Source organism: Bos taurus, chromosome 13 (genome assembly GCF_002263795.3).
Source record: "Bos taurus isolate L1 Dominette 01449 registration number 42190680 breed Hereford chromosome 13, ARS-UCD2.0, whole genome shotgun sequence".
In the NCBI taxonomy this organism is placed as follows: Eukaryota; Metazoa; Chordata; class Mammalia; order Artiodactyla; family Bovidae; genus Bos; species Bos taurus.
In genome coordinates this window covers 43849525-43870916 of record NC_037340.1, presented here as the reverse complement: position 1 = coordinate 43870916, position 21392 = coordinate 43849525, and the positions used below count along the sequence as shown (strand labels likewise).

Sequence of the window (21392 nt, the reverse complement as noted above, 5' to 3'; positions counted from 1 at the left end):
CTGCAGAGGGCTTTACCACCTTTGGGGTTAAGTTAACCTTTTCATAATTCTCTCCTGTCTAAGGACAGGCCACTTTGGAGGTAAATTATAAGACTGAGTCCGTACACTCAGAAGTTTAAACAATATGTTAAGTGTATTTTTTCAACATTTCTCTTAAAAATATTAACCGTTCTCTGCTTCTATCTTTGATCTGTTTTTCTCTTTTTCAGAACTGAAAATCATAAGGACTATCCCTTCAGGGCAGAGTTCTGAGGACCCTGCTCAGCCCAGATGAATCCTCACTGACGCAGGGCAGCCCTGGACAGGGCAGGGGACACAGCTTGATTTGAGTGGGCTCCCTGAGAAGTCCCAAGAACTGAATATGGTCTGTGCCTGAAGGTGGAGGCTTCATGAGAGCAGCGATCACTCTCCACCGAGACCCATTCAGGTTTTAGAATCCAAGGAGCCCACAGTGTGCTAGGTTCTCACAAGTGCACGGGGCAGCCTGTACCCTCAAACAAGGATATTTGATGACTCGTGAATAATTTGCCTTCACATTAAAAAAAAAAAATGCTATGGCAATGTTGGAATGTCTACAGTATAAGGAACCTCCACCCCCATCACTCAGCTTCAGCCATTGTCAGTCCCTGGACCCTTCTTGCTTTGTCTCTGATCCTCTGTTCCCTGCCAATCCCCCCAGACAGTTTTAAAGCAAAATCCTTACACAACACACAACAAAAGGGTGTGCTCAGCTGCCTGCCACTGTCCCATCCCTCACTGATGCTAATGTGCTGCCATAGGGGACAGGTTTCCCATAGCCTGGGAAAAATGATTTCTAAACGGTCTAAAAGACAAAGTAATAAAACCATAATGCAGTTCTTATAAATAAGGAAATGATGAATTCCCAGTTTAAAAGGATGATATTGGAGGAGCACAGTAACAGTCGATTATTTACCACGTTGTGCTGTGTGGTTGTGTCCGGCTCTTCGTGACCCTATGGACAAGCCCGCCAGGCTCCTCTGTCCATGGGATTTTCCAGGCAAGAATACTGGAGTGGGTTGCACGCCCTCCTCCAGGAGATCTTCCCAACTCAGGGACTGAACCCGGGTCTCCTGCATCTCGTGCATTGTAGGCAGATTCTTTACCACTAGAGCCACCCGGGAAGCCCACTGGGCCTTTAATTTGCAGAACGTGCTGAGTCCTCTTAAGAAGACAGGCACATGGTGGCTGAATAATTCCCAGAGATTACCTGGTTGTGAAGGTTGAAGCTAGGATTTGAATGTCCAAAAACCAGTGAGCAAATTCTTTTTTTCTTTCTCTTTTTTTTTCCTTTTTTTTTTTTATCAGAGCTTCATTTTATTTTATTTTTTTTTTTTACAATAGTTTTAGATTTACAGGAAAAAAATGTGAAGGTAGTAAAAGGCATACATAACTCACAACCAGTTCCCCTATTATTAAACAGCTTACACTTGTACGGTACATTTGTCACAGCTGAGCAAATTAATTATAATAGAAATAAAAACTGAATTGACAGGGATTTTCCAGTTTCTCCACCCAAAATTTAAAAAAAAATCAACTTCCAAAACCCTTAAAGTATTTTGAAAAAATAGCACTTTCAGTAAATTTGGGTAGGATTATAAATTTATGTAGATGCTCCTGGAAGCAATTTGGTATTATATTTTAAAATCATTAAAAATGTGCATATTAATTGATAGCATTTGAGCCTTTAGGCATTGAACTTTAAAAAAAGAGGGGTTCCCCCCAAATTCTCAAGTTAGAGTATGTTGCTATAGGAAAGTTGTGTTTATGGTTAGTCATTTGTGGTTGTGGGAAGAAATTAAAATTTGAATTTAAAAACGCTTCCCAGAAAGGACTTTTTCTCCTGGTCTCACCCCCTTTTTTTTAATTCCACCTCACACCCCACTCAATAATCTTGTTTTGGTAATGAAGTGAAAGTGAAAGTTGCTCAGTCATTTCCGACTCTTTGTGACCCCATGGACTCTACAGTCCATGGAATTTTCCAGGCCAGAATACTGGAGTGGTTAGCCTTTCCATTCTCCAGGGGATCTTCCCAACCCAGTGATTAAACCCAGGTCTCCCACATTGCAGGCAGATTCTTTACTGTTGGAGCCACCAAGGAAGCCCAAGAATACTGGAGTAGGTAGCCGATCCCTTCTCCAGCGGATCTTCCTGACCCAGAAATCAAACCCAGGTCTCCTGCATTGCAGGTGGATTCTTTACCAACTGAGCCACCAGGGAAGCCCACTGTTTTGGTGATAGCAGTGCCAAATCTCAGGACTGGCTTCCAATTTCCAAAGTTCATTTCCATAGAACAGGTTGTGTATTCATTCAGCTCCTGGTTTTCATGGCCCAGACTATTGTTATTCCCATTTCCTCCAGCCTGTGCTCTGGGCAGAATTTTATTTTTGGATTCCACAGTAAGTAGGGAGGACCCGAAGCTAGAGCCACATCAAAATTCTTCTGACTAGAAAGGAATGCAAAGGGAGGAGAACATGTGGAGCTGGTGCCAAGTTTTCAGTGGCTCTTTTTAAAGTAAACACTTTCTTTTTTGGCCACATTGCAGCATGTGGGATCTTAGTTTCCTGACCAGGGATCAAACCTGTGCCCCCTGCAGTAGGAGAACACAGTCTTAACCACTGGCCCACCAGTGCAGTCCTTAAAGTAAACTTTTAGTTTGAGATGATCATGGATTCACTTGCGGTTCAAAAAGAATACAGAGCAAGCTTGTCTATTCCCCCAACATTACTGTCTTGCAAAACCAACAGCTGCGTGTCACAACCAGAATATCAACATCCATGCAACCCACTGACCATGTTTGGATTTTCCTAGATTTGTGCTGGGTGTGCATTTAGTTGGGCTTGACCTGTGGCTCAGGGGTAAAGACTCTGCCTGCCATGCATGAGATCCAGATTCGATCCCTGGGTGAGGAAAATCCCCTGGAGGAGGGCATGACAACCCACTCCAGTATTCTTGCTGGAGAATCCCCATGGACAGAGGAGCCTGACAGGCTACAGTCCATGGGGTCACAAAAAGTCGGATATGACTGAAGTAACTTAGCAATGCACATGCATTTAGTTCTGTGCAATTTTTTCACACGTTTAGTTCATGAGTCGTGACCACGGTCGGGACACAGGACTTTGCCATCATCACGGGCATCCCTTTTATAACTGTCCTCCCCACTTCTGCCCCACTCCCTCCTCTGGTTCTCCAGCTTTCTTGAGGTATAATCAACAAACTTCATATTTCAAGTGCATGGCATGGTGATCTGCTATGAAGTGAAAGTGTTAGTCATTCACTTGTGTCCGACTCTTTGAGACCTCATGAACTGTAGCCTGCCAGGCTCCTCTGTCCATGGAATTCTCCAGTCAAAAATACTGAAGCAAGTAGCCATTCCCTTCTCCAGGGGATCTTCCCTCCCAAGGATGGAACCCTGGTCTCCTACATTGCAGGCGGATTCTGATCTGCTATCCAGGTGCATTGTGAAATGATAAGAGTTAACTCCCATCACCTAACATGGTTCCCTTCTGAGTGCTGAGAAGGCTTCAGATTTACTCTAGTAGATAGTAGACACTAGCACAATAAATATAAAACTCAATTTTTAAAATTAGAATAGTTATAAATTCAAAGTATTCTCCTCATTGTCAGTTCTATTGTTTGATTCCATGAAAGGACATTTGATGAGATTCATCACTTTTTTTTCAGATTTATTGATGTATAATTGACAATTGAAATTTTAAATATAATGATGGCCTGCTATGCATATACATTATGAAATGGTCCCCACATACAATCAAGCTAATTAACACATCCATCAACTCTCCCATTACTTGTTTGTTTGTTTTTGTTTTATTGGGAACCCTTAGGATCTATAAGCAAATTCAATTATACATCAGTTCAGATCAGTTCAGTTCAGTCGCTCAGTCGTGTCTGACTCTTTGCGACCCCATGAATCGCAGCATGCCAGGCCTCCCTGTCCATCACCAACTTGCAGAGTTCACTCAGACTCATGTCCATCGAGTCAGTGATGCCATCCAGCCATCTCATCCTCTGTCGTCCCCTTCTCTTGCCCCCAGTCCCTCCCAGCATCAGAGTCTTTTCCAATGAGTCAACTCTTTGCATGAGGTGGCCAAAGTACTGGAGTTTCAGCTTTAGCATCTTTCCTTCCAAAGAAATCCCAGGGCTGATCTCCTTCAGAATGGACTGGTTGGATCTCCTTGCAGTCCAAGGGACTCTCAAGGGACACTCAACACCACAGTTCAAAAGCATCAATTCTTCCGCGCTCAGCTTTCTTCACAGTCCAACTCTCACAACCATACATGACCACTGGGAAAACCATAGCCTTGACTAGACGGACCTTTGTTGGCAAAGTAATGTCTCTGCTTTTGAATATGCTATCTAGGTTGGTCCTAACTTTCCTTCCAAGGAGTAAGTGTCTATTAATTTCGTGGCTGCAGTCACCATCTGCAGTGATTTTAGAGCCCCCCAAAATAAAGTCTGACACTGTTTCCACTGTTTCCCCATCTATTTCCCATGAAGTGGTGGGACTGGATGCCATGATCTTCGTTTTCTGAATGTTAGGCTTTAAGCCAACTTTTTCACTCTCCTCTTTCACTTTCATCAAGAGGCTTTTTAGTTCCTCTTCACTTTCTGCCATAAGGGTGGTGTCATCTGCATATCTGAGGTTATTGATATTTCTTTTGGCAATCTTGATTCCAGCTTGTGCTTCTTCCAGCCCAGCGTTTCTCATGATGTACTCTGCATATAAGTTAAACAAGCAGGGTGACCATATACAGCCTTGACATACTCCTTTTCCTATTTGGAACCAGTCTGTTGTTCCATGTCCAGTTCTAACTGTTGCTTCCTGACCTGCATATAGGTTTCTCAAAAGGCAGGTCAGGTGGTCTGGTATTCCCATCTCTTTCAGAATTTTCCACAGTTTATTGTGATCCACACAGTCAAAGGCTTTGGCATAGTCCATAAAGCAGATGTTTTCCTGGAACTCTCTTGCTTTTTTGATGATCCAGTGAATTTTGGCAGTTTGATCTCTGGTTCCTCTGCCATTTCTAAAACCAGCTTGAACATCTGGAAGTTCACGGTTCATGTGCTGCTGAAGCCTGGCTTGGAGAATTTTGAGCATTACTTTACTAGTGTGTGAGATGAGTGTGATTGTGCGGTAGTTTGAGCATTCTTTGGTATTGCCTTTCTTTGGGATTAGAATGAAAACTGACCTTTTCCAGTCCTGTGGCCACTGCTGAGTTTTCCAAATTTGCTGACATATTGAGTGAAGCACTTTCACAGCATCTCTTTCAGGATTTGAAATAGGTCAACTGGAATTCTATCACCTCCACTAGCTTTGTTCGTAGTGATGCTTTCTAAGGCCCACTTGACTTCACATTCCAGGATGTCTGGCTCTAGGTGAGTGATCACACCATTGTGATTATCTGGGTCATGAAGCTCTTTTTTTGTGCAGTTCTTCTGTGTATTCTTGCCACCTCTTCTTAATATCTTCTGCTTCTGTTAGGTCCATACCATTTCTGTCCTTTACTGAGCCTATCTTTGCATGAAATGTTCCCTTGGTATCTCTTATTTTCTTGAAGAGATCTCTAATGTTTCCCATTCTGTCGTTTTCCTCTATTTCTTTGCATTGATCGCTGAGGAAGGCTTTCTTATCTCTCCTTGCTATTCTTTGGAACTCTGCTTTCAGATGCTTATATCTTTCCTTTTCTCCTTTGCTTTTTGCTTCTCTTCTTTTCACAGCTATTTGTAAGGCCTTCTCAGACAGCCATTTTGCTTTTTGTACATTTCTTTTCCATGGGGATGGTCTTGATCCCTGTCTCCTATACAATGTCACAAACCTCCGTCCATAGTTCATCAGGCACTCTGTCTATCAGATCTAGTCCCTTAAACCTTTTTCTCATTAAGCTTTAGATCCCTTTAAAAAGTCTCATAAAATTGCACAGTGTGGGAAATTCACTGAACAGAAGAGGAAAAAACATAGAAGAACTATAGACAGGTGAAAAGCCACACCTGGAAAATTTGGAAAATATACTATGGTTAGCTTTTTCTGAGGGCTCCATCTTCTACAATCACTTCCAGGAACATCAGCATTTCAATTTCAGTTACACAGGGAGAAAAAGATGAAAAAGCTAAACAAGCAGTATGTTGCATTGTTTGGATTGTGTCTTTATTTACTTTTTGGGGAAAAGACTGGGTTTAGGGATTTTTATTTCCTACTCTAGTATCATAACTGGTCAGGCTAAGTAATGTCTAATAAAGCAGGCACCTCGAGATGTGGTTTGATCATCAATCCCAATGCAAGAACTCTGGAGCAACCACAGACACAGTTGTTAATATTCCTCGTGAAATGGGTAATCTGGATGATGAGCAAACCTAAGAGATAAAGGGAAAGTTTTAGTCAAGTACCTGTTTCTGGGCTGGATAGAGAGGTTTCTTTTAAACTGGCTTAATCAAGAGATCATGAACTAACTCCTTATTGCCAAATTCAGACTTAAATTGAAGAAAGTAGGGAAAAACCACTAGACCATTCAGGTGTGACTTAAATCAAATCCCTTACGATTATACAGTGGAAGTGAAAAATAGGTTCAAGGGGTTGGATCTGATAGACAGAGTGCCTGAAGAACTATGGATGCAGATTCGTGACATTGTACAGGAGACAGGAATCAAGACCATCCCCAAGAAAAAGAAATGTGAAAAAGCAACATGGCTGTCTGAGGAGGCCTTACAAATAGCTGTGAAAAGAAGAGAAGGAAAAAGCAAAGGAGAAAAGGAAAGATATAAGCATCTGAATGCAGAGTTCCAAAGAATAGCAAGGAGACATAAGAAAGCCCTCCTCAATGATCAGTGCAAAGAATAGAGGAAAACAATAGAATAGGAAACACTAGAGATCTCTTCACGAAAATTAGAGATACCAAGGGAACATTTCATGCAAAGATGGGCACAATAAAGGATAGAAATGGTGTGGACCTAACAGAAGCAGAAGATATTAAGAAGAGGTGGCAAGAATACACAGAAGAACTATACAAAAAAGGTCTTCACTACCCAGATAATCATGATAGTGTGATCACTCTTCTAGAGCCAGACATCCTGGAATGCAAAGTCAAGTGGGCCTTACAAAGCATCACTATGAACAAAGCTAGTAGAGGTGATGGCATTCCAGTTGAGCTGTTTCAAATCCTAAAAGATGATGCTGTGAAAGTGCTGCACTCAATATGCCAGCAAATCTGGAAAACTCAGCAGTGGCCACAGGACTGGAAAAGGTCAGTTTTCATTCTAATCCCAAAGAAAGGCAATGACAAAGAATGCTCAAACTACTGCACAATTGCACCTCATCTCACCCACTGGCAAAGTGGTGTTCAAAATTCTCCAAGCTAGGCTTCAGCAGTACATGAACTATGAAATTCCAGATGTTCAAGCTGGATTTAAAAAGGCAGAGGAACCAGAGATCAAACTGCCCAAATTAACTGGATCATCAAAAAAGCGAGAGTTCCGGAAAAACATCTATTTCTGCTTTATGGACTATGCCAAAGCCTTTGACTGTGTGGATCACAATAAACTGTGGAAAATTCTGAAAGAGATGGGAATACAAGGCCACCTGAACTGCCTCTTGAAAAATCTGTATGCAGGTCAGGAAGCAACAGTTAGAACTGGACATGGAACAACAGACTGGTTCCAAATAGGAAAAGGAGTACATTAAGGCTGTATATTATCACCCTGCTAATTTAACTTATATGCAGAGTACATCATGAGAAATCTGGGCTGGAAGAAGCACAAGCTGGAATCAAGATTGCTGGGAGAAATATCAATAACCTCAGATATGCAGGTGACACCACCCTTATGGCAGAAAGTGAAAAGGAACTAAAAAGCCTCTTGATGAAAGTGAAAGAAGAGAGTGAAAGGGTTGGCTTAAAGCTCAACATTCAGAAAACTAAGATCATGGCATCTGGTCTCATCACTTTGTGGCAAATAGATGGGGAAACAGTGGAAACAGTGTCAGACTTTATTTTGGGGGGCTCCAAGATGACTGCCTGTGGTGACGGCAGCCATGACATTAGAAGATGCTTACTCATTGGAAGGAAAGTCATGACCAACCTAGACAGCATATTAAAAAGCAGAGACATTACTTTGCCAACAGAGGTCTGTCTAGTCAAAGCTATGGTTTTTCCAATAGGCATATATGGATGTGAGAGTTGGACTATAAAGAAAGATGAGCACTGAATTATTGATTCTTTTGAACTGTGGTGTTGGAGAAGACTCTTTAGAGTCCCTTGGACTTCAAGGAGATTCAACCAGTCCATCTTAAAGGAGATCAGTCCTGGGTGTTCATTGGAAGGACTGATGTTGAAGCTAAAACTCTAATCCATTGGCCACCTGATGCAAAGAACAGACATTTGAAAAGACCCTGATTATGGGAAAGATTGAAGGTGGGAGAAGAAGGAGCCAACAGAGGATGAGATGGCTGGATGGCATCACTGACTCAATGGACATGAGTTTGAATAAACTCTGGGAGTTGGTGATGGACAGGGAGACCTGGCATGCTGCAGTCCATGGGATCACAAAGAGTCGGACATGGCTGAGCAAATGAACTGAACTGACCTGAAGCAAGAGAATTGATGTAATTTTCCTTTTGGACAAGTACAAGCCCATCCAGTTTTATAACCACTATGTGCAATTGCATTGCAGTGTAATAACACATTGTAGAAAAAAATATGCTTACATGCACTTGGGCACATGCACAAAAATAAACCAATATATTAAATTTTTGTAGGTTTGTTATTCTACAGTGTAAGGAGATAGTTTGTGTCGATATTATAAACTCCCAAGAGGGCAGAAATGAGTTCTTCCTCTTAAAACAGTGCCATTCTGGCTTAATATCTGAAGTTAACAAATATTTCAAGGTGATGGTGAGGAAGGTGACAAGAATAATACTGTTGCTCAGTCTCTTCCAAGCACTAAGAAATAATTTACCTATGACTTCACTGGGTGAAAAATTATGTATTAGATCTAGAAATGGATAGGATGATTATAATATAAGCCACTTCAACAAGGGTTTCCATTTTGGCAAAGAAGGTGAACTCTCTTTGTATATATAAAGTCATCATTTTTGAGATAGGTGGTGCTAAATCACTGGATAATTATTATTGATTAAAATGACTGGTATTAATTGCTAAAAATTACTGCCTGCTGCTTCACTGTCTGTTACTGTACCCTATTATTTTATTATTCATTCAACCAATATTCACTAATTACTAAGGGAAAGAATAGTTTCTTAAAATTCCTTCCCTAGGAACTTACTGTTCTATGATAAGCAGAAAGTACCCAAAATAGGTTAGAAAACCATGTGCTATGTTAATGAGGGAGATGTGCCAAGAGAGAGACAGAGCAGGACCCAGAGGGAGGAAGTGTTGTGTGGGCTGGGCCGCCTTTTTAGATGAAATGACAGAGAAGGTGTCCTGGAGGTGCCATCTGAGTTAAGACTGACATTGGTGAGAGAGGGAACACCTGGGTATCTGGAGGAAGAGCATTCTGGGTAGAGAGAACAGCTTGGGCAGAGGCCCTGAGATGGGCCTGACACGTGGGGCAGCACGGAGGCCATTGGGCTGCACTGAGTCGGAGGGGCCGGGCAGCAGGACCAACGTGGAGGCAGAGACATGGAGGGGTGGTCCCACTGTCTCTGTAGGCACTCTGAGGACTTTGGCCTTTGCTCCAAGTGAGAAGACAGGCCACCAGATGCCAAGAAAAGGGGTTCCTGATCAGACCTTTGTTTTTTTCCTAGAAAATAGTAGTATCTTTATTTTATTCAATTTAATTTTTATATTCTATTGGAGTATAGTTGATTAACAGTGCTGTGTTAGTTTCAGGTGTACAGCAAAGCGCTTCAGTTATATATATATATATATATATATATATATATATATATATATATATATTCTCCCAGGGGAGGAGGAGATGATGACGCAGGCAGAGAGCAGGATGTAGCCAGGTTTTAGACCAAGGAGTAAGACAAAGAAGAGTGAGGAGACCTGAAAGTACATGCAAAGGATGTCAACGTGTTGATCGATTTTGGAATTCAGGAAGAAAACGGACTGAGGGGCGTGGAGCAACAAGGGTATGAGGGCTTGAAGGAAAGAGGTTTTCCATCCACTTCCCTAAAAGAAGAGGCAACAGAAGACCCTGCCCTTTGTGGACTAGAATAAATGGAATTCCCTTCTTACCCTGCTCCCACAGCATCTACAGTGTAACCAGCTACTTACTCGCCATAGTCAAAATAGCGTATGTTTCTATTTAGGCCATCCAGACGCTCCATATCCTGTGGGGTCAACTGGAATTCAAAAACCTATCAGAAATATGAGACGACCAATTCAATTTCCCAGAGGCAAGTACTGCCACCCCTACATGCCCCCCAGCATGCAGATACAGACACACACATTTATGTAGGAACTTGTGTAGTTTTTATGAACCTGGGGTTCATCCCCGGCAAAAGTCACAGAAATTTGTCCATTCAAAGAGTTGAGGTTGGTGATTCAGGTCACCCTCAGAGACTTTGGGTGACTGTGGTGATAGCCAAGGAATCTTAGAGATTTCTGAGCCCAGATCTCATCTCGACAAACTCCTTCATTTTTTTCAGCTGAAGAAATCAAGAGATGATTTATTCAGGGCCATACTGTGGAGTGAAAACCAGGTTTGAGACTTAAACTTGACTTAAACCCTCTGTAGACTGTTCTTCCCAAACACTATGCTTCCTGCCTTGTAGGTTTGGAGGACAGGAGAGTTAAATACAACACATATACCCATAGAGAACATAGGGAGATAAGCTTTACCCAAATACACATTGGGAACCTCCCAAACAACCCATCCCAGAGGGCAGACAATGTGCCTTTGTCAGCCTCTTGCTGCCCACAATCCTACAGGAACTGGAAGTTCTTGATCCTCTTCTCACTGAAGCTCTTGGCCAGAGCCACCACACCCCGCTGTAGCTAGTAGCACAGGGCTACCTGGGCTGGAGTTCGCCGGTGCTTTTCAGCAATGGCATTGAGTACGGGATCCTGCAGGATAACCAGATTTTCCTTTTTCACCCTGGGAAGGAGACAGAGATGCTCTGTTTCTGAGGTTGCACATCCATTCTACCTAGGTTAGTTTAATCAGGCTCAGTTCAGTTCAGTCGCTCAGTCGTGTCCGATTCTTTGCGACCCCATGAATCCCAGCAGGCCAGGCCTCCCTGTCCATCACCAACTCCCAGAGTTCACTCAGACTCACGTCCATCGAGACAGTGATGTCATCCAGCCATCTCATCCTCTGTTGTCCCCTTCTCCTCCTGCCCCCAATCCCTCCCAGCATCAGAGTCTTTTCCAATGAGTCAACTCTTCGCATGAGGTGGCCAAAGTACTGGAGTTTCAGCTTTAGCATCATTCCTTTCAAAGAACACCCAGGATTGATCTCCTTCAGAATGGGCTGGTTGCATCTCCTTGCAGTCCAAGGGACTCTCAGGAGTCTTATCCAACACCACAGTTTAAAAGCATTAATTCTTCGGCGCTCAGCCTTCTTCACAGTCCAACTCTCACATCCATACATGACTACTGGAAAAACCATAGCTTTGACTAGACAGACCTTTGTTGGCAAAGTAATGTCTCTGCTTTTGAATATGCTATCTAGGTTGGTCATAACTTTCCTTCCAAGGAGTAAGCATCTTTTAATTTCATGGCTGCAATCACCATCTGCAGTGATTTTGGAGCCCAAAAAAATAAAGTCTGACACTGTTTCCACTGTTTCCCCATCTATTTCCCATGAAGTGATGGGACCGGATGCCATGATCTTCGCTTTCTGAATGTTGAGCTTTAAGCCAACTTTTTCACTCTCCACTTTCACTTTCAGCAAGAGGCTTTTTAGTTCCTCTTCGCTTTCTGCCATAAGGATGGTGTCATCTGCATATCTGAGGTTATTGATATTTCTCCTGGCAATCTTGATTCCAGCTTGTGTTTCTTCCAGTCCAGCGTTTCTCATGATGTACTCTGCATATAAGTTAAATAAGCAGGGTGACAATATACAGCCTTGACATACTCCTTTTCCTATTTGGAACCAGTTTGTTGTTCCATGTCCAGTTCTAACTGTTGCTTCCTGACCTGCATATAGGTTTCTCAAAAGGCAGTTCAGGTGGTCTGGTATTCCCATCTCTTTCAGAATTTTCCACAGTTTATTGTGATCCACACAGTCAAAGGCTTTGGCATAGTCAATAAAGCAGAAATAGATATTTTTCTGGAACTCTCTTGCTTTTTCCATGATCCAGCGGATGTTGGTAATTTGATCTCTGGTTCCTCTGCCTTTTCGAAAACCAGCTTGAACATCAGGAAGTTCACGGTTCACATATTGCTGAAGCCTGGCTTGGAGAATTTTGAGGATTACTTTACTAGCATGTGAGATGAGTACAATTGTGCGGTAGTTTGAGCATTCTTTGGCATTGCCTTTCTTTGCGATTGGAATGAAAACTGACCTTTTCCAGTCCTGTGGCCACTGATGAGTTTTCCATACTTGCTGGCATATTGAGTGAAGCACTTTCACAGCATCTCTTTCAGGATTTGAAATAGGTCAACTGGAATTCTATCACCTCCACTAGCTTTGTTCGTAGTGATGCTTTCTAAGGCCCACTTGACTTCACATTCCAGGATGTCTGGCTCTAGGTCAGTGATCACACCATCATGATTATCTGGGTCGTGAAGATCTTTTTTGTACAGTTCTGTGTATTCTTGCCATCTCTTCTTTATATCTTCTGCTTCTGTTAGGTCCATACTATTTCTGTCCTTTACTGAGCCTATCTTTGCATGAAATGTTCCTTTGGTATCTGTAATTTTCTTGAAGAGATCTCTAGTCTTTCCCATTCTGTTGTTTTCCTCTATTTCTTTGCATTGACTGCTGAGGAAGACTCTTATATCTTCTTGCTATTCTTTGGAACTCTGCATTCAGATGCTTATATCTTTCCTTTTCTCCTTTGCTTTTAGCGTCTCTTCTTTTCACAGCTATTTGTAAGGCCTCCCCAGACAGCCATTTTGCTTTTTTGCATTTCTTTTCCATGGGGATGGTCTTGATCCCTGTCTCCTGTACAATGTCACGAACCTCATTCCATAGTTCATCAGGCACTATATCTATCACATCTAGGCCCTTAAATCTATTTCTCACTTCCACTGTATAATCATAAGAGATTTGATTTAGGTCATACCTGAATGGTCTAGTGGTTTTCCCTACTTTCTTCAATTTCAGTCTGAATTTGGCAATAAGGAGTTCATGATCTGAGCCACAGTCAGCTCCTGGTCTTGTTTTTCTTGACTGTAAAGTGCTCCGTCTTTGGCTGCAAAGAATATCATCAATCTGATTTCGGTGTTGACCATCTGGTGAAGTCCATGTGTAGAATCTTCTCTTGTGTTGTTGGAAGAGGGTGTTTGTTATGACCAGTGCATTTTCTTGGCAAAACTCTATTAGTCTTTGCCCTGCTTCATTCCATATTCCAAGGCCAAATTTGCCTGTTACTCCAGGTGTTTCTTGACTTCCTACTTTTGCATTCCAGTCCCCTACAATGTAAAGGACATCTTTTTTGGGTGTTAGTTCTAAAAGGTCTTGTAGGTCTTCATAGAACTGTTCAACTTCAGCTTCTTCAGCGTTACTGGTTGGGGCATAGACTTGGATTACTGTGATATTGAATGGTTTGCCTTGGAAACGAACAGAGATCATTCTGTCATTTTTGAGATTGCATCCAAGTACTGCATTTCGGACTCTTTTGTTGACCATGATGGCTACTCCATTTCTTCTGAGGGATTCCTGTCCACAGTAGTAGATATAAGGATCATCTGAGTTAAATTCACCCATTCCAGTCCATTTGAGTTCACTGATTCCTAGAATGTTGACTTTCACTCTTGCCATCTCTTGTTTGACCACTTCCAATTTGCCTTGATTCATGGACCTGACATTCCAGGTTCCTATGCAATATTGCTCTTTACAGCATCAGACCTTGCTTCTATCACCAGTCACATCCACAACTGTGTATTTTTTTCGCTTTGGCTCCATCCCTTCATTCTTTCTGGAGTTATTTCTCCACTGATCTCCAGTAGCATATTGGGCACCTACTGACCTGGGGAGTTCCTCTTTCAGTATCCTATCATTTTGCCTTTTCATACTGTTCATGGGGTTCTCAAGGCAAGAATATTGAAGTGGTTTGCCATTCCCTTCTCCAGTGGACCACATTCTGTCAGATTTCTCCTCCATGACCTGCTCGTCTTGGGTTGCCCCACGGTTATGGCTTAGTTTCACTGAGTTAGACAAGGCTGTGGTCCTAGTGTGATTAGATTGACTAGTTTTCTGTGAGTATGGTTTCAGTGTGTTTGCCTTCTGATGCCCTCTTGCAACACCTACTGTCTTACTTGGGTTTCTCTTACCTTGAGTGTGGGATATCTCTTCACAGCTGCTCCAGCAAAGTACGGCTGCTGCTCCTTACCTTGGATGAGGGGTATCTTCTCACCACCGCCCTTCCTGACCTTCAACTTGGGATAGCTCCTCTAGGCCCTCCTGCGCCCGCACAGCCATGGCTCCTTGGGCGTGGGGTTGCTCCTCACGGCCGCTGCCCCTGATCTCGGACACGGGGTAATGCCTCTCGTTGCAGCCCCTGACCTCGGACGAGGGGTAGCTCCTCTCGGCCGTTCCTGTGCCCTCCCAGTCTGGCACTTTCGACCACTGCCCCTGACCTCGGACGTGGGGTAACTCCTTTTGGCCGCTGCCCTTTGGGCATGGGGTCCTCCCAGCTTCTGCCCCTAACCTTGGACATGGGGTAGCTCCTCTAGGCCGTGTTTAGTGTGTCGGTCGCAGCCGCCAGGCTAGGGGTGGTTAATTTGCTGGAATCTTCCCCATGACACTCTGGCTGTCTCAATAGCTCTTTTGCTTCTTTTGGTAAAGTCAAAGAAGAAAGACAAGAGAAAGCAAGGTAAGAAGGGAAAATCAGATCTGTTTGTTTTTTATCATCTTTTAAACATTTTTGAGAAACTTAACAAAATATGGAATAAGTCAAGAAGGCAAAATTGTTGTTCCAAGTAAGACCCAATGACCACCATTGAAACAGATAGTCAAGAATTTTATAAGAACCTGCTATTTCAAAAGATGCACTTGACTAACTGTCTCTGTTTTGCACTCAAGTGCTAAAAGGTACACATCTATATTCCTCTTCAAGAGACTCATATGGCTCAACTGCTAAGTGTCAGAATCATGACTTGGAAACCTTATCAGTCTTTAAAGCCGAAACTTTTAAATTGGATGAACATTTTAATTATTAATAATAATTTGTGCTTCCTAGGTGGCATTAGTGGTAAAGAATCCACCTGCCAATGCAGGAGACATAAGAGATGCAGATTTGATCCCTGGGTCAGCAAGATCCCCTGGAGGAGGAAATAGCAACCCACTCCAGTATTTTTGCCTGGAGAATCCCACGGACAGATGAACCTGCTGGGCTATAGTCCATAGAGTTGCGAAGAATCAAACACGACTGAAGTGACTTAGCACTCATGCAATAATTACTTTTTATTCAATAATACTTTATTGAGTCCTCAAAATGTACGCTAGGGAAAGGGTTTGCAAAGATGGATCATTCCTGCTAACTATCCTTAATTTCCCCCAGACAGTTGAGAGATGGCTCCAAAAGACACAGCATCTAGGATCAGAATACCTTTATAGAGATCATTACCATTTCTTCCTTAAGTCAGACCCCAAGGGAGCGTAGGCAATGAGGAGAATGTCCTTGGACTTGCAGAACTCTAGCAGTTTGCTCTGGTTGAGGTAAGGGTGACATTCCACCCGTAAATTGCCAAGCAGAAGTACTGGAATGTGGGGTCAGCAGGATCACCTTCCCCAAATATACAAGGAACACACAGAGCTATATTCATGGTGTCAGAATTATTTAGAAATACCAGCAACAAGGGCCAGCACATGACCGTCATCTACAGCTGTGACCATGGTGCACAAGACCCAACAGTTTTCCTGCTTAAAAATGTCTTGTGCTTTATCTATTCATCCCTCATTCCCTCCCCAAGAAAGAACTCTTCGCAGCCAATTTTCTTTCCTTTCTCAAATCAGTGATCTCCAAAGTGAAGGTAAATCTCCCAAAGGACAAAAAATAAACATTTTTAGACTTCCGTTTTTATTTTTATCTACAAGGAAGAAAACACTAAACCTTACTAATATCTAATATATGGATTGCCTTTAGACGTGAGATGTCTAAAAGGAGATGAGATCATGTAGAAATATAGGCCCTCTGCCAGGAAGAAGTGCTGCCAGTTATTAACATTTTTACACTCATGGTTTCCTTCCCTATTCTCCAAGATAAGGAAATGTATGTGTTGCTCATTAATGTGAGCTTATCTTAACAAACAGACTTTTTAACTTTTACTTTTTTATGGGAGTAAAAGCTACATTACATACTTTTACCATTTCACCCATTTTTAAGTATACGGTTCAAAGGCATCAAGCACGTTCATGTCATTTGGGAGTGATTTCATACCATGTACCCACTACTATATTTAAAATGGATGACCAAAAAGGAATTCCTCTGTGGCATAGGGAACTCTGTTCAACACTCTGTAACAACTTAATTGGGGAAAACACCAGCAAGGACTGATGCTGAAGCTGAAGCTCCAATACTTTGGCCACCTGATGCGAAGAACTGACTCATTGGAAAAGACCTTGATGCTGGGAAAGATTGAGAGCAGGAGGAAAAGGGGGTGACAGAGGATGAGATGGTTGGATGGTATCATGGACTCAATGAGCATGAGTTTCAGGAAACTCCAGGAAATAGCGAAGGACAAGGAAGTCAGATGTGCTGCAGTCCCTGGGGTCACAAAGAGTCAGATATGATGGAGCCACTGAACAACAACAATTGGTAAAAGAATCTGAAATGGACTAGATACATATGTGTGTGTAACTGAATCACTTTGCTGTACACCTGAAACAAACACAGCGTTGTTCACTGACTGTTCTTCAAGATAAAATAAAAACTTCAAAAAAGAATCCCAGTGGTTATCTCATGACAAAGAACTCAAAAGAGCCATTAAAAGATGAATTACCCATTCTCTCTGATGCATGAGTGTTCCAATATTTCTGACCTTTTATGCGAAAGGTCAATCATTTGCTAGCTCTGAATTACTAGGGCCGACTACCATAACACTTAGTAGATTATACTTCAACCTGACTCCTGGATGTTTCTTGCAAAATGACATGGGAACAAAGACAAATAAAAGAAATAAAAATAAATGGATACAATCTTTAGCAATATCTTCTGTAACTTAAAATACATTCTGTTCTCTTGGAGCAGCTGATGTCCTAAGGTCAGTGGAAAAGAGGGAAGTGCCATTTGGTGACTTTGTTGAAATGAATAAAGAATAAGCTGGTGAGGAGGGAGAAGAGATTGGGGGCAGACTGATGAGGGGATTACCTGGTTGCAGACGGGCTTGTACTTGAGCCCCGGCTTGTTCAGGATCTTCTCCAGCTGCTTGTGGTTAAAGTTGGACACCCCAATGGACTTGGTCAGCCCTGCATCCTTACACTTCTCCAAGGCCTGGGGTGGGAGGGGTGGTGAGGGGTAACTGGCTAGAGAAACATACTAAATGGTAGCATGAGTGTCTCTGGGTGAGGGAGAATACAAGATGCAGATTGCAATAAATAAGACAGGAGTTGGCCAATAGGAGGAGGATGAGAAATAGGAGAATGAGAACTATTTTTAAAAATAGTTTTTTAATTGGCTAAGAAGATAGAAAAAGAAAAGGATGAAAGCAGCCCAGGCGGGTTAAGAGAACCAGTACGACCTTTAGCTGATCACCTAGAAAAATCTGGTAAAACACTAGCAGAACAAGTGCTAGGAGAAAGGAACTTGAGCTAGGCATAGCCTGGGAAACAGGAAGCTGCCATGCTCGCCTCCCAGACCACTGGCTTCCTATTTTCTCTTTGACCTCCTATCCTATGATTGACATCAAACTCATTGGGCTCCAGCCCTGCCTGTTCCTTGATGTTTTTTAAATATGGTGAGCTTTCTCCTGGCCTTCCCAGGTGGTGTTAGTAGTAAAGTAAAGTAGTAAACCTGCCAATGCAAGACATGCAAGAGAACTGGGTTCGATCCCTGGGTTAGGAAGATCCCCTGGAGGAGGGCATGGTAACCCACTCCAGGATTCTTGCCTGGAGAATCCCATGGACAGAGGAGCCTGATGGGCTACAGTCCATAGGGTCATGGAGTCAGATATGACTGAAGCAACTTAGCATGCACACACAGACTTTCTCCTACCTTAAAATCTTTGCCTTGATTTTCCTTATGCCTACATCAGTCTTCCTCCAGATGCTCGCTTAATAAATTTCATCTCCTGAAAGTCTTTGGTCAAATTCCACCTTCTCAAAGAGGACTGCAATGTCCCTTCTGTTTTTCTTTTTCTAAACAAATTATTCAATTTATTTATTTGGCTGTGCCAGTTCTTAGTTGTAGCATGTGGGATCTTTGGCAATGGCATGCAAACTCTTGGCTTCCCTGGTGGCTCAGATCATAAAGAATATACCTGCAATGCAGAAGACCCAGGTTCGATTCCTGGGTCAGGAAGATTCACCTGGAGAAAGGAATGGCAACCTACTCTAGTATTCTTGGGGCTTCCCTACTGGCTAAGATGGTAACAAATCTGCCCGAAATGTGGGAGACCCAGGTTTGATCCCTGGATTGGATAAATCCCCTGGAGAAGGGAATGGCTATCCATTCTAGTGTTCTTGCCTAGAGAATTCCATGGACAGAGGAGCCTGGAGGGCTGTAGTCCATGGAGTTGCAAGGAGTCAGACATGACTGAGAAACTAATACTTCCTGTGAACTCTTAATTGGAGCATGTGGGATCTAGTTCCCTGACCAGATTAAACCTAGGGCCCCTGCACTGGGAGCACTGTGCCATGTCCATTCTGTTTTTAATTGTCTATCTGTGCCCCCAAACCATCCTGGCATTCTCAGTTCCCTGAATCAGCTTCACTTTACTATATCACTGCATCCATCCCCTGCCCAGTAGAACCTACCTCACTATGGGGCCAGAGATCTTAGTTTTGTTCACAGGTATAGCCTGAGTACATGGAAGTACCCAGGGCTAAGTACATCACAGGCACTCAGTAACTACTCACTGAATCTACACCGATGGAATGTGAAACTGAGGTGCAGGGACATTCATGGCCTCGTCCATGTGTACACAAGAGGCAGAATTGGACCCTGTCCGCCTCTCCCCACTTCCTTGTGAGTCTTCTCTCTCTCAGTGTGCAAAGACATGGCCTCTTTGGAGCTGCACTCACCTCCCACATGATACAGAGATCCACTGTGTCAAAAGTGATGTTTCCATGGATGTCCTCTGGGATTGGGTCCTCTCCAGGCTGGAACACAGGAAAGAAGAGGAGGTTATATCAGGCTGTGTCTGGCTTCACCCAAGCTGTTTGGAGCCTTTAGACCTTGAGACCAATGAAACAATCAAGGCTTGTTCTTGAAAGGAAGAGGGAAATGTAGTACATTGAAAAAGTACACTTCTAGAAATGTTTTTAACTCCTGAAGATTTAATAAATATTGCTTGTGTAAGGACAACTTGAGATACCCAAGACCCCATCATAGTGAGAGCCCAGTGTGGTGCCATGGCCAAATGGGCTCCTTGGTCCTGATCCTTGTGGGATAAGACTCTTCCGCCCCTGCTCTCCACCTAGAGGTGGTCGTATGAGAAAGGGACTTGTGAGCATCTCAGGCCTGAATCTCATCCTCATTACATGTTCTGTGCCTTCCCTGGTTTCCACATCAAGATTTTCCCCAGACACCAGTGGGCACGAGGTCGAAATTCAAGAGCACAGGGCCTAGAAAATTTAGACATTTGTCCACAAGATCAAGGCAAAGACATTGAAACCAGTAAACCCATCCAACACTTTGGGCACCAGATGCAAAAAGCCAATTCATTGGAAAAGACCCTGATGCTGGGAAAGATTGAGGGCAAGAGGAGAAGGGGACGACGGAGGATGAGATAGTTGGATGACATCACTGACTCAGTGGACATGAGCTTGAGCAAACTCCAGGAGATAGTGAAGGACAGGGAAGCCTGGCATGCTGCTGTCCATGGGGTCGCAAAGAGTTGGACATGACTCAGCAACTGAACAACAACTAACCCTTCAGTTTGAGACTGGAATAATGAGCTGGAATGGGGACAGGTGCAGAAAAAAGAAAAAACAAAGAGAATGTCAAAATATTATGTATGATTCGGCCCACTTTCATAAACTATGTCCTCTTTTTAGTTCACTCCTAATGAGATTAATAACCAAAGTAAAATAACTCTTACTAACCTTCAGAGCTGTTGGGGAATGAATAAGATAAAGATCCACGTAGCTCAGTTGAAGTTTTCTCAGCGAGCTTTCCAGGCAGGTTTGGACCAATTCTGGATGGAAAAAAGTGTTCCACAGCTGCAGTGGCAGAAAGAGAAGTGGGGTGGGATCATTTAAGAATATTCAGGAGAAATGAATATAATGGTGAATAAACAGCAACAACCAGAAACCCACTTGTGATTGTTGGGGAGCGATAAGTCATCCTGTGAATCTCGGGATTCTTTATCATCATAGTTTATTTTCACACTGAAGTAAGACACCAGCGTAGGAAGTTAAAATATGGTCTTACACAGGTGTTCTCAAAACTGGAAACATAAAATAATTATTTGGTTTGTTTGTGCAAATTATAGCCCTGAGTTCTCTCTCAAACATCATAAAATCATAATGTTTGGAGACTGGGATGGGAAATTGCATTAAAAAAAATTTTTTTTTTTAAGTTCATTTATTCTTGAGATATCGACATAGAATTGTATGCTTGGGGCTTCCCTGGTGGCTCAGAGGGTAAAGCGTCTGCCTGCAGTGCGGGAGGCCAGGTATCAATCCCTGAGTCAGGAAGATACCCTGAAGAAGGAAATGGCAACCCACTCCAATACCCTTGCCTGGAAAATCCCATGGATGGAGAAACCTGGAAGGCTACAGTCCATGGGGTCACAAAACGTCAGACACGACTGAGCAACCTCACTTTCACTTTCACTGTATGCTTAGGTGTACAGCATAATAATATGGCAGAAACCAACATAATATTGTAAAGCACACCAAATCTTTATCTGTGGCAAGTGAACTCTTAGTTGTGGCATGTGGGATCTAGTTCCCCCACCAGGGATCAAACCCAGAACCCCCTGCATTGGTAGTGCAGAGTCTTAGCAACTGGACCACCAGGGAAGTCCAAGGAAACTGCATTTTAAACAAGGACATCAAATGATTGTGATCTCGGCTGTATTCAATGATTAGATTTGCCAAAGAAAGTTAGGTCTCTTAGGAAT

At 42.8% G+C, this 21392-nt stretch overlaps 2 protein-coding genes across 7 annotated transcripts in view; one reads left to right on the top strand and one right to left on the bottom strand.

The window, feature by feature from the left end:
* The window catches only part of AKR1E2 (aldo-keto reductase family 1 member E2), a 31620-nt gene extending 25547 nt beyond the window's left edge, over nt 1-6073 (top strand). For 5 of the 6 annotated variants that reach the window (XM_059892959.1, XM_059892957.1, XM_059892955.1 and 2 more), the window contains exon 10: nt 210-6073. In XM_059892959.1, coding sequence (XP_059748942.1) covers nt 210-252 — 43 coding nt within the window. In that variant the 3' untranslated portion in view covers nt 253-6073. The remainder of the gene's footprint in view (nt 1-209) is intronic. The other variant, XR_009496906.1, reaches the window with a different exon arrangement.
* An 89-nt stretch (nt 6074-6162) lies between these two features.
* Nucleotides 6163-21392, bottom strand: part of LOC112441521 (aldo-keto reductase family 1 member C4-like) — a 40235-nt gene continuing 25005 nt past the window's right edge. The window contains exons 2-6 of the mRNA XM_059892960.1: nt 20371-20487; nt 19348-19425; nt 17477-17599; nt 10272-10354; nt 6163-6390 (exon numbers count right to left, since the gene is read on the bottom strand). Of these exons, the coding sequence (XP_059748943.1) occupies nt 6348-6390; nt 10272-10354; nt 17477-17599; nt 19348-19425; nt 20371-20487 (444 nt within the window). The 3' untranslated portion in view covers nt 6163-6347. The remainder of the gene's footprint in view (nt 6391-10271; nt 10355-17476; nt 17600-19347; nt 19426-20370; nt 20488-21392) is intronic.